The sequence below is a fragment of the Prionailurus viverrinus genome, chromosome A2, assembly GCF_022837055.1.
Source record: "Prionailurus viverrinus isolate Anna chromosome A2, UM_Priviv_1.0, whole genome shotgun sequence".
NCBI classification, from domain to species: Eukaryota; Metazoa; Chordata; class Mammalia; order Carnivora; family Felidae; genus Prionailurus; species Prionailurus viverrinus.
Genome location: NC_062562.1, coordinates 49,723,060 through 49,738,865, shown reverse-complemented (window position 1 = coordinate 49,738,865; position 15,806 = coordinate 49,723,060). Strand labels below are relative to the sequence as shown.

Below are 15,806 nucleotides of genomic sequence, written 5' to 3'. Positions count from 1 at the left end.
AGGTAAAATTGAATTTCCTGATAATCTGCAGCCCATTGATGAGTACTTGAGGCAGTCAGAGTATGGCATTTCTCTAGGAACTCCCTACTGTCTTGGTGTTGATGCTTTGCTAGTGGGGAAAACAACCTTGGCTTGGAGGTAGTTAGACCTCCCACACTTCTGTGAGTCTTCTTTGGCATGTGAAAATTCTTTTTGAAATTCCCCTTTGACTTTACCTTTCCCAACTCCCAAGTATGTGATCAGTCTCTCCTCACCATCCCAGGGCAGCTCTTCCTGCCCACGGGTCCTGTCCCCATGCTTTAATAAAATCACCTTTTTGCACCAAAGACATCCCAAGAATTCTTTCTTGGCTGTCGGCTCTGGACCCCACCATGACTCCACTGCCCGTTAGAGGAAGCTGCACAAAAAACAAGTCTACACCCCAGCGCCTTAAAACAACAACGATGTTATTATAGTTCATGATTTTGTGGGTCAGGAATTTGGGCAGAGTCAGCTGGCTGATTTATCTCCTCCTTGTATCATCCATTAGGGTCAGTTTAGGCTGCTGTGACAAAACACCATAGACTTCCTGGCTTAAACAACATGTATTTCTCTAGTTCTGGAAGCTGGGAATTCTAAGACCAAGGCACCCTTAGACCCGGTGTCTGGTGAGAGTCCACTTCTGGCTTGTAAACAGCCACCTTCTCACTGCATGCTCACGGGGGAGAGAAAGAAAGATCCTTGGCCTCTGGGCTCTGTCTTTTCCTGGCAGGGCACTAATCCCACCACATGACCTCATCTAAACCTAATCACTTCCCAAAGGCCCTACCTTGTAATACCATTCAGGGTTTCAACATATGAATTTGGGGGGACATGCAATCCATGACAGGGTCACTCAGTGGTATTCAGCCGGAAGCTGGTCTGGCCTGGCGGGTCTGTGATGGCTTTGCTCGGATTCCTGGTGGCTCGGTAGGATGGTGGAGTGGCTGGCAGGCTGGGCTCCACTGGGCCCCTCTGCGTGTGGGCTTATAGTCTGCCTGTAGTCCATGTGGTCTCCCCAGGAGGGTAGCTGATATATACATGGAAGTTCAGGGCTCATAAGGGAGTGCTCCAAGAGGGATGCTCCAAGAGAGTGCTCCAAGAGGGAATGCTCCAAGAGGGATGCTCCAAGAGAGTGCTCCAGGAGGGAGTGCTCCAAGAGGGAGTGCTCCAAGAGGGAGTGCTCCAAGAGGGAGTGCTCTGAGGGAGTGCTCCAAGAGAGAGTGCTCCAAGAGGGAGTGCTCCAAGAAGGAGTGCCCCAAGAGAGCGCTCTGAGAGGGGGTGCTCTGAGAGGGAGTGCTCCAAGAGAGAGTGCTTCAAGAGGGAGTGCTCCAAGAGGGAGTGGTCTGAGAGGGAGTGCTCCGGGAGGGAGTGCTCCAAGAGACAAGAAGTAGAAGCTGTGGTCTCTTCATGTTTCCCCCATGTTCCCTTGCTTGAAGCAGCCTCAAGCCTGTGAAGGTTCAAGGGGAGGAGATAACAGATACACCACTTGAAGACAGAAGCATCAAAGAAGTGTGGCCATCTCTAATTCGGTACCTGTCTCCTAGGGTCGTGGAACATGATCATGTTTCTATATGATCATCTGTCATGGGGGACTGGCACAGAGTAGGTACCCAGCAAACAGGAGCTGCCATTCTGAACGTTTTTCTCATCATTATTATTATCGCTGCCCCTATCACACCCCCACCCCATCCCCGCCTGCCCTACAGATGTGTTGTGTGTCCCATGGTGCCAGAGTGAGATTGGCTTGTTAAACTGTCAGCCTTTTTGTAACACGTCCACCCTGGCTTGTCAGCTTCCAGTGAAGTCACCACTGACTCCCCTCCTCCCAGAAGCTCAGGACTGCCTTCCTTCCACAGGTGTGGTGGACCTCAGTTTTGAAGCCGAGAGTCCTTTGGCGCCGCCAGCTGAACTCCTGGAGAGACTGCCCAGCTATGACTGGCTTTTTCAAAGAGGTGGTAAGTCTGGCGGGTCTTGCTTCCTACAGCCTCTTCCTGGGGCTTATGCTGGTTGCGGAGACCTATCTGGAACAGGCCAGCGCTGGGATACCGCCCCTTTCCCCTGGGGGGCCCTGGGAAGCCTTTTATCACCATTGGGAGGGACAAGGAGCACATAGGGACATCAGCCCTGTGTCCACAAACATTCCATGACCATATCCACAGGTATTTAAGAATGGAATCATGCTGGTTTGAGAACCACTCTTGCATTAGATACATTAGCATTTCCCTTTGTCTCATTCAACCTCCCTTTCAACCAGCCTATTCTTCCTTCACCCTGCAAATACCTGTGCCTTAGAGCTAGGCCCCTGACTCCTCCCCTCTCCTCCAGGACAGCAGATAATGTTCCCACCTTTGGAGGCTCCAGGGAGACCCCTGGAGCAAAGGTGCTGGTCCTCGTTCCTGGAGCACAGGTGAGCTGTGGTGCCATCACACAGGATCATGTGCAGTGACCCTCACATCACCCCCACCCCCACTGTGCCAAGAGCCCTCCTCGAGGATTTTAGGGTCTACAGATCTCAACCCTGACAGTGCATCAGGATCCCAGACCTACTGGATCAGATCCTCCAGGGACAGAGGCCAGGAATGTGTACTTTACCAAGCAAGCTCTTCAGGCTGTTTGGCTACCAAGCTGCGGTCGAGAAGCACAGTGTACGACCAGGGGTTGGGAACTGCAGCTCCCTGGGCCAAATCCAGCCGCTGCTTGCTTTTGTAAATCAAGTCTTATTGGAGCAGAGCCACGCCATTTATTCACATACTGTCCGTGGCTGCTTTTGTTCTACAACAGCACAGGTGAGTGATTGAGGCAGACTGTATGTATGGTCCATGAAGCCTAAACTATTTAGTCTCTAGTCCTTTGCGGAAGGAGTTTGCTGACTCCCTGGACCCAGGACTCTGGACAGAGCTCTGGCTTTCCAGCCAGCTTTGTGCAGAGAGAAGGTGGAACCCCCTGCTTTCTGGGTCTGGCCACTTGGCTGGGTGGCTGTATCCTGCCTTCAAGGAATCTCCTGGGTGCTCCTGGCCGCACCGCTGCCTAGAGTGCCTCCCCTTCCCCTCCCTGGCTGCCCACCTTCCATGCCCAGGGCAGACCCTGCTTCCTCAATGGAGTGCTCTTGGCCATTCTGGGCCCCACACCTCCTGCATGTGCGCAGGCCCCTCTGTGCACCAGACCAGAGGCTCTGGAGACATCGCTGTGCATGAGAGGGGCTTACTGTTTGGAGTCAGGCTGCTGTGGAGAAGTAAATGAAGATATGAGGGAGGAAGAAGGAGGGGACTTCTGCTTCCTGGAGGTCTTGGTGGGGGAGAGCTTTGCTAGGAGGGGGCATGGCAGCTGGGCCTCAGGGAAGAGGTTTCTAGGAGGAGAGGGAGGCATCCAGAGAGAAGGCCAAGGAATGGGCCATTTGTTGTCTTCCTTCCCACCCACTGCCGCGCTGGCCCAGCAGGCTCATGGTGGGTCCCTGTGGGCACCATGGCCTGGTAGTTCTTGGCAGGGGCTTTCTCATGAACACTGTTCATAGCTCCTCTGGCTGAGGGGGCAAGGTCCCCAAGGGCAGGAACATGGGAACGTGGTCTGGCCTAACTTTGCCTCCTCCTAGCTGTGTGACATCGTCTCCAGATCTCAGTTTTCCTTATCTGTAAAATGGCGTGATTCGTCTTTAAGTACATCTTTAAGTGTGTGTGTGTGTGTGTGTGTGTGTGTGTGTGTGTGTGTGTGTGTGTGCTAAGATTCTCTAAGCTCTTCTCCTGAGCCCTGCACTTCAGCCACAGCAGTGTTGCTGTCCTGTCCTCTAGAAAGAACTGTCTTGCTCCCGCTGTGGGCATCTGTTCACACAGTTCCCTCTGCCAGAGGTTCCTTCCCCAGATGGACCCCCGAGTGCCTCACCACTACCGTGGCCCACGGCCTGGCCCTTCCCTTCTCCTGACCTCCATTTCCATCTGCCTCAAGAGGGAGCTGGCTGGCCCTGATGAGCCTGCAGGCCCTTTCCAGAGACCCTGCTTCTGTGCTCTGTCCCCAGCAGAGTCCCCTTGGTGACAGAGGAAGTGGCCCGCGAAGCCCTCCTCAGCTTTGTGAGCTCCAAATGCTGCTATGGCAGCACAGCCGCCGGTGACCTCATCATCCAGGAGCTGAAGCAACAGACGTTGTGCAGGGTAAGGGGGCCTGGGCCTGGCGGTCGCCTGGGAGGGCTTTAGGCTTTGGGGCGGGGGGTGGCTTGTGTGAGGTCGAACGGGAGAAAGGAGTCTTGGGGGGATCAGTGCATGTGAATAGCGTTGACACTGAAGTGCCTTTTGCCACTCCTCTGGTCTGTAGTTGTGCACGATGACACAAGGAGTCATTACCAGTCTTCACTGCAAAGCTCAACTGTGCTCGGCATCATGGGTGGCACATTACACGTATGTCTTATGAAGTCCCACAACTGCCCTGCACAGTAGATCTTACTGTCACCAGTTAAAGGGGAGGAATTGAAAGTTTAGAGAGGTAAAGTTACTTGCCCCAAATTTACAGGTAGAAGTGACAGAGCTAGGACGTAAATCGGGTTCGTCGTCACCAAAGTCCGTGTCTTTAAATACATGAGTAACCCGCTTCCGGGAGAGGTGGGCCAAGAAAGGCCCATCTACTCCCCTTGATCCCGCCAGTCACATCTGTGCCAAGGAATCGTTTATTCATGACCCCTGGGCCCGAGGCTCCAGGGAAATCTTATGTCTGTTACTGAGACCACAGTGGGCACTTATGTCCCCTTCTGCATCAACAGGGCCAGGGAACAGCTTTTAAGTTCACATTTTCTAGTGACACTGGCACAGCCATCCTCTGGCGAGTGCACCATCACACAGACAGCATAGAAGCCTCACAGGGAGTGGTTAGAGCAGGAGCCTAGGGGAAGACGCCCCTGTGTAGCTGTGTGATCTTGGTCAAGGCAACTGACCTCTCTGAGCCTCTGTTTTCTCCAGTGTCAGAGGAGGAGCCAGGTGATGTCCAAGATCCCTTCTTGTTTTGTGATTTTGTGGATGAGATCAAGAGGGAGGACCTTGACATCAGGCAGAAAAATTCCTCCAGAGGGGACATTTGAGGCAGCAGATTCGACTGGCCTCCATCTGTTAAAGGGCAATTGCTGTCCCACAGCTTGCGTTATAGAGCATTTCTGGGTGTAAAGAAATGGGAGCTGAAATCAGCCTGTGAGCCCATCGGGGGAGATTTCCTGGGGCTGACTGACCTCCCTGCAGGCGTCCAGGGCATCTGGAGCAGAAATCATCTTTGCCAGCTGTTCAAAGCAGCCTGTGGTGCTGGGTGTGGGGCCTTTCAATTTCCCGGGGAGCCTCGGCAGGTGGAAAGCTTCGTCTTTTTTCACAATGCTGTCTTCCTAAAGGGCATGACTGTGAACATGCTGGTTTTTTTTTCTCTGTAGTATCGACTAGAGACTTTTAGTGAATCCAGGATAAGCGAATGGACATTTCAACCCTTTACTAGTAAGTGAAATCAGTTTACTTGGGAACAGGGCAGGGGCTGGTGGAAAATATCAGGATATGTCTTATCCACTAACCCTGAGTGAGATGCTCTTCTGCTTGGAGCCCTGATTTCCCCATCCTCTGTAAAATGAGAGGGTGGGCTTTTATCCAGACTTTCCAGTGTGGAACTTGGGAAATAAATCCTTCCTGTCTGGAAGTGGTTTGCAGAAGGGCCTGAAAATTCTAGGGTTTGCCTTTGGCCACACACTGGTGCCACCACACGGGGCTAGATCACAAAGGCAGCCTGTGTGGTTGGGTTTCCGCTTGCCTTCTAGGCCATCCCCAGTGCCTCCCTGAGTCTTGAGGACCCCATTCACTGTGCCATCCTGCCTGCTGCTGAACCCCACTAGCTGCTGAAGGTTCTCTCTGGGAAGCCCTAAGCGCTTCCTTCTCTGCTGACCACTGGTTCATCCTTTAAGACTCAGCTCCTGTGTCACCTCTTTTACGAAGCCTTTCAGGATTTCTTCACCTGCTGACCCCTTATCCAACAGGAGTCAGTCTTCTGAGTTTGCAGAGGCTTTATGCAACTCTTGTCCCAAGCACTTTCCATATCCTATTACATTGTATCATCATTGTAGCTGTGCCTTATCTCCTTGAACAGAGGAGGGGAAGGAGAAAGGACAAGAAGGTGGGGAATAGTCACCACAGTGATGGCAGTTCTTGCTTTTGATCCCTCTATCATGTGCCACCCCTGTGCTAAGCATTGCTATGCCTTCTGTTTAATTTCACTACCATCCTATATGGTAGGTGCTATGTATTTCCCCCATTTTGGAGATGAGAGAATTGCAGGTCAGAGAGGTAAATTAACTTGTCTGGAGTTGCGCAGCTGGGAAGCAGAAGAGTCAGGAGTCAAACCAGGTCTGTTCGACTTCAACACTTGGGTGCTTAACCACAGACTCTGAGGGGGCCCTTAGCGCAGGATCTTGCCTAATGCCTGGCGTCAGGTGAAGGCTCTATACTGTTTGGTAAATAAATGAAAGCTTGTTCTTGTAGCTATTCACTGGCCTTACAATGATCCCTTTCTGTGTCAGACCAGTCAGTGGATGGGCCACAGAGAGGGACCTCTCCCAGGCTTTGGGACATCAAGGTCCAGGTCCCCCCGATGTTTCAGGAAGACACGAGGAAGTTCCAAGTCCCTCATTCGTCACTAGTCAAGGTAACGTGATTGTTGGAATCTTTGCCCTTCTCTCTGAGTTGGTTTCAGACCTCATAGTGCTGATCTTAGGAAGTCACTGGGTATTTCCTCAAACTTTATTTATTTATTTATTAAAAAATTTTTTTTTAACATTTATTTATTTTTGAGACAGAGAGAGAGCATGAACAAGGGAGGGTCAGAGAAAGAGGGAGACACAGAATCTGAAACAGGCTCTAGGCTCTGAGCTGTCAGCGCAGAGCCCGACGCGGGGCTCGAACCCACGGACAACGAGATCATGACCTGAGCCGAAGTCAGATGCTTAACCGACTGAGCCACCCAGGTGCCCCTAAACTTTATTTTTTAAGAAAAGAAAATCCAGAATGCAGAATGGTGGTTCATTCCTTGGCTATTAATCGGGCTAATTCTAAGGAAACCCAGTGCAAGGAATATAGACCCATCCAAAATTCCATGCAAATTAGGGGCACCTGCCTGGGTGGCTCTGTGGGTTGTGCAGCCGACTTCGGCTCGGGTCATCAGCTCATGGTTCGCTGCTGTCATCAGAGAGCCTGCTTTGGATTCTCTGTCCCTCTCTCTCTCTGCCCCTCCCCTGCTCACTCTCTCTCTCTCTCTCTCAAAAATAAGTAAACATTAAAACATTTTTTTAATTCATGCAGATTAGAGAATAGTCACATAGCGAAAGGATGATTTCATTTACTAACCTGTCACCAGCTTTAAACAGTGAACATTCACATTCCTAGACCCTCAGTGTGTTTTTATTTTTGCCCGACCAGTAAACAGTAAACGGCTGAAGTGCTGAATGAAACTGATACAAAATAAAGTTCAAACTGTTTGGATTTTCAGCAGAGTCATTAAAGGGACAGAAGTGGACTTCCCTCCTGTCCTATGAAAATGTAATTGAGACCTGCAATGAGGCCAACATTGTAACATATTTTGTAACATATTACAAAACCACACACGTGATATTTCCTATTCTGTTCTCATCTCTTTACCTGCCTTATTTTCACTTTAGAACTTGATTCAAGCACGTAACCTATGAGTTTTCATAGTGTCATGTGATGACCAGGACTTTGAGAGGTCAGGAGGAGGTTCCATTCTTTTCTCAGGAGTGGAAAAGCTATTTTGATTTGGTGATTAAATTCCAATAGCCAGCTCTTTGCCTTGCACAGAAATGCTGTGCAATTTTTATGGCTTCTGTTCCAAAAGACCTCTCAGCTATGCAGTGGGCCAAGGATGTCGGCCTTTGTGGCGTAGCCTGGGAGCACGGAGTTCAGAGAACAGACTGGGCTGGGGCTCTGAGGAAATGGTAACATGACCTCCTTGGCTTGGCATTCAAGGCCCTTTGATGAGGATTCAATCCTCATCAAGTGAGAATGGCTACCTTTTCGCCCTGGGCCTTACCGGCTGCACCTCTGTTTGGGCTGGTGACATTGTGGAGTGGGTGTGGGGCAGGTGAAATCAGGAGGTGCTGGGGCTTGGGAAACTGGAGCCCAGGAGAGGTTTTCACTTTCAGGAATGCCACAAATGCCATGGGCGCGGGCGTTACAAATGCAGCGGCTGCCACGGGGCCGGCATGGTGAGTCCTGTGTGGCCTCTGGTGAGTAAGTCATGATGTGGGAGGAGGCACCACGCGGGGACAGAGGGCTCTGCCCCGGGTATGGGGCTCCCCCACTAACAGTGTGACCTGAGGCAAGTTGTCCTCCCTTTCTGGGCCTCCATTTGCTCACCTGCAAAATGGGTAAGTTGGATTGGGCGTCTGCTACTGGCCTTTGTTCACTGCAGTGGTTTATGGTTTATGATTTCAATTCTTTTCCTTTTTTCTCATTCATTTACAAACATTTGTTGAGACTGAGTACACGCTCTGTGCTGGGCCCTGTAAGAGGACCCCGTAAGAGGTGGGCCTTCCCACTGGGAACCCTCTGTCTTTGGGTAAGACCGACAAGTGACCAGCACTTGCAGGATGGGGAGATGAGTCTGAAAAAGTGACGTTCATGGGAGCTTCTAGAGGCAAAATATAGATGGGGGCCTTGTGTTCGTGTCCTAGAGAGCATGATACATTACCACAAATTGGGGGTGGGGGGGCTAAGACAACCGATTTTTATTCTCTCACATTTCTGGAGGCTGGAAATCCAAAGTCAAGGTATCCATGGAGTTGGTTCTTTCTGGAGGCCCTGAGCCACATTTCCAGCTTCTGGCAGCTGCCCCTCAGTCCAGTGCACCCTGGCCAGTAGGTGCACCACTCCATTCTCCACGTATGTCCTGGGGCTCCCTCAGAATGTGAGGACACCAGGCGCTAGATTTAGGCCCCACCCTCGTCCAGCATGACCTCATCTGGACTAATTCTATCTTCAAAGACTATTTCCAAATAAAGGCACATTCGGAGGTCCTGGTAGCTATAAATTTTGGGGGGTGGTGGTGGGGGAGATACTGGTCAACCTAGTACAGGTCCGTAAGCACACTGCCAGGCTCTGGTGCCATCAGCCTTCGGGGCTGCTCACCACACTGGGAGTCAGATCATGCCCCTTATGTGTCCTCAGCTCTCCCCATTTGCTCCTGATCTTTTGGACACATATTGACCACTCGCCACGTTAAGCCATGCCTTCCTCCATCCTTCCCTGTGCCCACCTGCCTTCCACCCTCTGGATGCCCACCTTCCACCTGCTGTGTGCCTTCCTCTGCCTACTAACAGGCCACCTGTGGGGCCCGCCTATGCCTTCCCACCCGTCTCTGTCTCCTGTGCCCTTGCTCCTGCCATGCACCCCCTTGCAGCCTTCGTGGAGCCCCTCCCTGTGATCTTTTGTGTTCCTCCCTCCACCCCTGCTCCCCTTCTTCCCTTCCCTCTTCCCTGGAATGTCTCCAGAGGCCTTTGTGAGCCAGCTGTGGGAACGAAGCCTGGGGGCCTCTCCAAGACTGAGCTCCCCATTCCCAACTCCAGGCTCCTCAGCCAGCCCACCCCTCTTCCCAAGTCCCTCTGGCCATGGCTGTTCGGTCAGGGCATAGTCTCAGGAGTCATGGGGATCAGAGAGGAGCAGGAGAGGATGATGTCTCAGGAGGCACACAGATGTAAGGCTGTAGCATCTTTGAAGGCAACAGCTGGTGGGGCCCAAAGGTACAGTGTTCCCCTTCCATCTTACAGATGAAGGGGCTGAGGCCCAGGGAGACAAGTGGCTTGTTCAAGATCACCGGGTTGGGATTTGAACCAGGTCTCAGGATGCCCTTTGCCCCCTTCCCTGGGAGGCCAGCAGGGGCTGAGGCCGTGGTGTGTCCGCAGGTGAGGTGTCCCTCCTGCAGTGGAGCCAAGCGCAAAGCCAAGCAGTCCCGGAGATGTCAGATGTGCTCGGGGTCTGGCAGGCGGAGGTATGAGCGGGTCTCCCCGGCACCGAGGTGAAGAGCGCTCCCTTACCAGCTCTCTTGCTTTTCATTGTCTGCCCTTCTGGAGGGCAGTCGGGTACCCTGTCTTGTCGCTCCTGTGCCCCAGAGCTGTGTGTGTAGTAGGTGCTCAGTAAATATTTGTGGAGTGGGTGAACCTTCCTCCAGGCTTGATACTTCAAGAAGAGACTAGAACTCGTCCAGCAGTCTGTGGGTAGAGATGTAAAGAATGAAGTGCTGCAGAGAGGAAGGGAGGGAGGGTTTTAGGAGGGGAGACTTCTTCCTGCCCACATGGTGGGGAAATGAATACAGGAAACCACTCGAACCAGATATCCTTAACTCTCTGAGGATCGGGGCCTAGGCAAATTCTTACTTATACTCACTGCAGAGCCTGAGTGCAGGAGTCAAGGGAGGTTGCTTGATTGACTGAACAATCAACACAGTTCCATCTCTGTTTGCTCAGGTTTCTTTTATTTACATGTGAAAGAATCCTAATTCAAATGAGCTTAACAAAAAAACCCTGCCCTTGTGAAAGAAAAGTCCAGGATTATATTTCTGGGATGGCTTCAGGTACAGCTGGATCCAGGTGCTTAAGCAATGTCACCAGGACTCTCAGTCCCTCACCTGGCGTGTCTTTGTGTTGACTTCATTCTCAGGCAAGCTGTCTCTTGTGGTAAAAGAGGGGACAGCCAACAGCTTCAAGCGTAGTAGCCTCAGTAGATGGGGATATCTCTCTCCTGATAGTAGATAAGGATATCCCTCTCCTGATAGTTTCAGAAACAGTTACAGGGCAGATCTCATTGCACTCAACTGGGTCATGTGCTCATATCTGTGTCAGCCACTGTGGCCATAGAGATGGACTGAGCTGACTGGCCACGCCCAGGTCCGAAGCTAGTCATAGAAGGGGTGGGGGAAAGCCCACAATCCATGTGGGCTGGGTGGGGAAAGGGTGGGCTCCAAAGGGAAACTGGGGCACTGCCACCAGAAGCAGGAGGTCTAGATGGTGGGGGGTGGAAGCCAGTGGTGTTCACCTTAGTCCACCTCTATGAGGAAGGATTTGGGGGTGGGCGTGCTGGAAGCCGCCAGGACCCCGTGACTTACGTGAGTGGTGCCGACCATGTGCCCCTCTCAGGTGCAGCACGTGCTCAGGAAGGGGAAGCAAGACCTGTGCCACCTGCAAGGGGGAGAAGAGACTGTTGCACTTCATCCAGCTGGTCATCATGTGGTATGTGGCTGTGGCGCCATGGGGGAGGCCAGGGGACATGGCCTGGACTGGTTTCTGCAGAGAAACTCCACTTGGTTGGGGCTTTCACAACGCAGGGTTCTGTGCTGGGAGAAAAGGGCTTTAGGCCACTTGGGAGGGGGGAGGTGCCTGGGGAGAGGCAGGGTGGGTGGCTGGATGCTGGCATGCTCCACAATGGACAGACCCGAGTTCAAATTCTGACATTGCCAGTTTCTAGTGCAGCAGCCACTCAGTGCCTGGGCCTTCCCTTCTGGGACTAGAGTCCCTGTGTCTTAAGTTCCCATGTCAGGGAAGGCTCCCCATGCACTATGGGTTTCCCTTGTTGGGCGCCATGCTAAGGGCTTCACAGGCAAGGACAGAATGAGGTAATAGAACAGAACTGTCAGTACTTCAGTTTCCCACTGTACAGATGAGGATGCTGAGACCCAAAGAGGCCAAAGAACTTTCCCAAGGCCCCACCGGTAGTCATGCAAGCCCTCCAGCCCACGCCTGTCCGATTCCAAACCTATCCTCTGCACTTCCAGGAAAAACAGCCTGTTTGAGTTTGTATCTGAGCACCGGCTGAATTGTCCCAGGGAGCTCCTTGCCAAAGCCAAAGGAGAAAGCCTCTTTAAGGACGAAAACACTGCGGTAAGGAGGGATTTGAAGACTGTCGCATGGCAGTTGGGTTTGCCCTCCCTTCCTGTGTGTGCTGCGTTCACTCGGAAAGACAAAGACAGGCTGGGTGACGATGGTGCTTGCTGCCAAGCAGGAGAGTGACTGCTGGGGCCTGTGGGGCCAGTTCTCTCCTGAATTTCACATGCTCGACCCTGCGTTTCCTCCTCCTCCCCCCACACCCTCACACAAGCCTTGAGAACCTCTGCCCATACTAGGCACTATTCTAGGCCCTGGGGATACCGTGGAACAAAATGCTCACCCTTGTAGATCTCTCATAGTCCGGTGAGGGAGAAGGTAATAGTATTCCACCCCAATGTCAGATGGTTGTAAGGGCCATTGAAAATATGCAGGCAGGGAAAAGAGACATGGAGGGGTGTGGTTTCAGCTGGTGGCTGGGAAGTGACCCTGGGCAAAGACCAGAACGGTGCGGTGGGGGAGTGGACCATGTGGACTCGAGCCAAGGGGTCCAGCAGAGGGAGCAGCAGAGGGCAGTGGGACAGGAGGGACTTGAGTCGGGCAGAGCAAGCAGCTAAGACATGAGAGGTGTCAGCAACCAGATCAGGGAGAGTCCGGTAGGAGAGGGGTTGGCAAAATCTGGCCCTGGCCTTGCTTTTATAAATAAAGTTTTATTGAAACACAGCCATGCCTGTCTGTTTACTTATTGTCTGTGGCTGCTTTCGTGCTGCAAGGGCAGAATTGAGTAGCTGAGACAGAGGCCCTATGGCCTACAAAGCCTAAAATATTTACTGTGTGGCCGTTTGCAAAACAGATTTGCCAACCTCTGCTGTAGGTCTTGGCAGGGAACTTGGCCTTTATGGGATATCTGAGCAGGGTCATCCTGTTTTCTCTGAGAGAGACCAGGTGTTCAGCCTTTTTCTCTTCTCTCTCTCTCTCTCTCTCTCTCTCTCTCTCTCTTTCATTCATAGTAAGTAGCCTTTTCAGATTGGCTTCTTTCACTTTATAGTATGGATTATTATTTATTTATTTTTTTAACATTTATTTATTATTGAGAGACAGAGAGACACAGAGCGTGAGCAGGGAAGGGGCAGAGAGAGGGGGAGACACAGAATCCGAAGCAGGGTCCAGGCTCCGAGCCATCAGCACGGAGCCCGATGCGGGGCTCGAACCCACGAACTGCGAGTCCATGACCTGAGCTGAAGTCGGATGCCCAACCGACTGAGCCACCCAGGCGCCCCTGTAGTGTAGATTTTTAAAAGTTGAGGCACAAGTGACATACATCATATTCGTTTCAGCTGTATAACAAGTGATTCAGTATTTGTATGTATGGTGAAGTGATCATCACAATGTCTAGTTAACATCTCTCACCACAGTTACAGTTTTTATTTTCTCACGATTAGCACTTTTAAGATCTAGTGCCTTAGCGGCTTTCAAATATACAACACAGTATTATTAACTATTGTCACCATGTTACATCCTCAGGACTTACTTATTTTATACCTAAGTTTGTACCTTTTTACCACCTTCTCCCATCTCACCTTCCCCCGCCCCGGCAACCACCAGTCTGTTCTCTATCTAGGAGTTTGTTTTTTAGATTCCACGTATAAATGAGATCATATGGTATTTGTCTTTCTCTGAATGATTGATCTCATTTAGCATAATGCCCGCGACGTCCATCCATGTTTTCTCCCACGGCAAGGTTTCCTTCTTTTTTATGGTGGCATAGTATTCCTCATCCGCCTTTCTTTGCCCCAATCTGACTTCCTACGGGCTCAGTTCAGGCATGACCCTTCAGGAAGTCCCACCCCAAGCCCGAGTCAGCAGCAAAGGTGTGCTGGATGAGAGTGGGCTGCAGGAGAAGGATTGCTCTCTGTCCCACAGCCCCGCTTTCTTGGTTGGAATTCCCCAGGAAGTCAGGGGCACCTGGAGGTTCAACAATTCCCACCCACTCACTTCTTGGCCTCGGGGGCCCTTCCCTGTCTGGGCTTGCTTTCTGCCCCGTGTGAATCAGAGCTGTAAGGCTCCAGGTGCTGACACCCTGGGTCAGGGCAGCAGGTCGGCTGTGTCTCTCCCGCAGGTGTACCCCATTGTGGATTTCCCGCTGCGGGAGATCTCTCTGGCCTCCCAGAGGGGCATTGCGGAGCACAGCGCTGCCCTGTCCCCCCGGGCCCGAGTCCTGCAGCAGGTGAGTGGGGTAGGGGTCGGGGGCTGTGGGGAGGCCAGGCTTCTGGGGCCAGGCTGGAGCTCCTGCTGGGGGGGGGGGGGCCCTTCCAGACAAGGGCGGGAAGGCGTCAGTTAGGGGAAGGATGGAGGACAGGAGCCCCAGTTTAGGAAGGGGGTCAGTACTGGAGACTGACCTGAGACTCGTGTGGCTGGAGGGCAGACAGCAGAGCACTGTGGGGCCTCCACAGAAGGTGGGACCACTGGAAATTGTGCAAGATTAGGATTCTTATCCTGAGAGCAACTGGAAGCTATTGTAGGGTCTCAAGCAGGAGTGTGGCAGTGAGATCTTGATTTTAACCCCGTGGGTTAGAATCTTCAGAGAGGGGCGGGTGGAGGAAGTTCAGGATTCAGGGCTTACGCAAGTCTGGCACCTAGAGTTCTGCCCTTCAGGGCACTTTCTAAATCCAAGGCCTGTCTTCTCCTGCCTCCCTTGGGGAGCGGCTGAGGCCCCCAGGGTTAGGTTGCTTTCGTGCTGTGTTGAGATGGCCACTAGGTGGCGATGTTGCCTCTTGCAGCTTTGAATGGTCCCTGCAGCCAGCTGCTTGATGGGGGTCCCTGGAGGAGATGGGGGTTTGGCCCCAGAATGGCCAGGGTCGAGCTCCCTGAGTCTAATAGGCTTAGATCCAGGTTCTCCTGTGTCCTGACATTCTCCTGGGCCAGCTACTTCCTCCTCCCCGAAGTCTGGTTTCTCACCAGTGAAAAAGAGACGTTAACACTCCTTCAGAGGGTTTGCTTTAAGTGCTTGGAAACTGCCGCTCAAAATGTCCCTTTTCCTTCTGGTCCCTCTGCAATGAGTATCTCCCCTTCCCTTTCTGCACATCCCCCCTGTTTGCAGGGGAGAGAAGGATGCATTTAATTAAAAAGTAATGAATCCCATCTCGGAGCTGGATTGGGCGCACCGCAAACTCAGAGACCTGCCACAGCCAGGTGGTAACATGAGTGAGAGAGCCGTCTTCTCCAAAGGAGCCAGCCATGACTCATCTTTGTGCAGGCACAGGGGCAGAGATTTTGGACCCTCTGAAAGCCAGACTTTTATAGGAAACCTTCCAATTTTTCAAGATTGAGAACAAAACTTTAAAAATGCTAGGAATACCATATGGGCTGACGGGCTGGCTTTGGCCTGTGGGGTGATGTCAGCTACCCCTTAGTCTAGCCTGAACCCACGAGTTTTCCACTAAATCAAAGGAAGCTCAGAGAGTGGAAGCAATTTACCTAAAATCACACAGCTTCTTAGTGCAAGAACCCAGGAGTAGAACCCACTTCCTAGCTCCAAGTCAAATGTTATTACTCACTGCATTCAAGGCACACCAGCAGCTCTTTGAAAGCCAGTGCAGGTTTACGGGGCTATCAGCGAAGGGGGATCTGGGGCCAGACACTGCAGGGATGGGACCTGCTTGTCAGCTCTGGCACATACACGTGGCTCTGAGCCACGCTCTCCCCTCCTGAAGGCCTTGGTGTCCTCATCTTTCAAATGAGCTGGGTTGGACCCTGCCTTACGTTGGGCTCTGCAGAAGCAGCTTCGAGATGACAGCTTGTGTGCAGGACATTTGTCTAGGAAGGGCTCCCAGGAGGAACCTGTAAAGGACTAGGGGAGCCAGCATGGGAGGGGCAGGGGTCACACAAGGGTGAGGTGTGGCAAGGGCCCAGCCACCACCCTGTCCCAGGGGACCTCTGTGTGCTCGTTACA

The 15,806-nt window shown here is 52.2% G+C and overlaps 1 protein-coding gene across 6 annotated transcripts in view; it reads left to right on the top strand.

The window, feature by feature from the left end:
* The window catches only part of SSUH2 (ssu-2 homolog), a 30,574-nt gene that overhangs the window by 9,534 nt on the left and 5,234 nt on the right, over window positions 1-15,806 (top strand). For 2 of the 6 annotated variants that reach the window (XM_047850609.1, XM_047850607.1), the window contains exons 1-11: window positions 1,566-1,623; window positions 1,878-1,976; window positions 2,347-2,428; window positions 4,034-4,163; window positions 5,417-5,477; window positions 6,548-6,672; window positions 8,183-8,245; window positions 9,941-10,026; window positions 11,171-11,263; window positions 11,806-11,911; window positions 13,974-14,081. In XM_047850609.1, the coding sequence (XP_047706565.1) occupies window positions 1,593-1,623; window positions 1,878-1,976; window positions 2,347-2,428; window positions 4,034-4,163; window positions 5,417-5,477; window positions 6,548-6,672; window positions 8,183-8,245; window positions 9,941-10,026; window positions 11,171-11,263; window positions 11,806-11,911; window positions 13,974-14,081 (984 nt within the window). In that variant the 5' untranslated portion in view covers window positions 1,566-1,592. Of the gene's footprint in view, window positions 1-1,565; window positions 1,624-1,877; window positions 1,977-2,346; window positions 2,429-4,030; window positions 4,164-5,416; window positions 5,478-6,547; window positions 6,673-8,182; window positions 8,246-9,940; window positions 10,027-11,170; window positions 11,264-11,805; window positions 11,912-13,973; window positions 14,082-15,806 lie in introns of those variants that run through there. The other 4 variants (XM_047850608.1, XM_047850605.1, XM_047850606.1 and 1 more) reach the window with 3 other exon arrangements.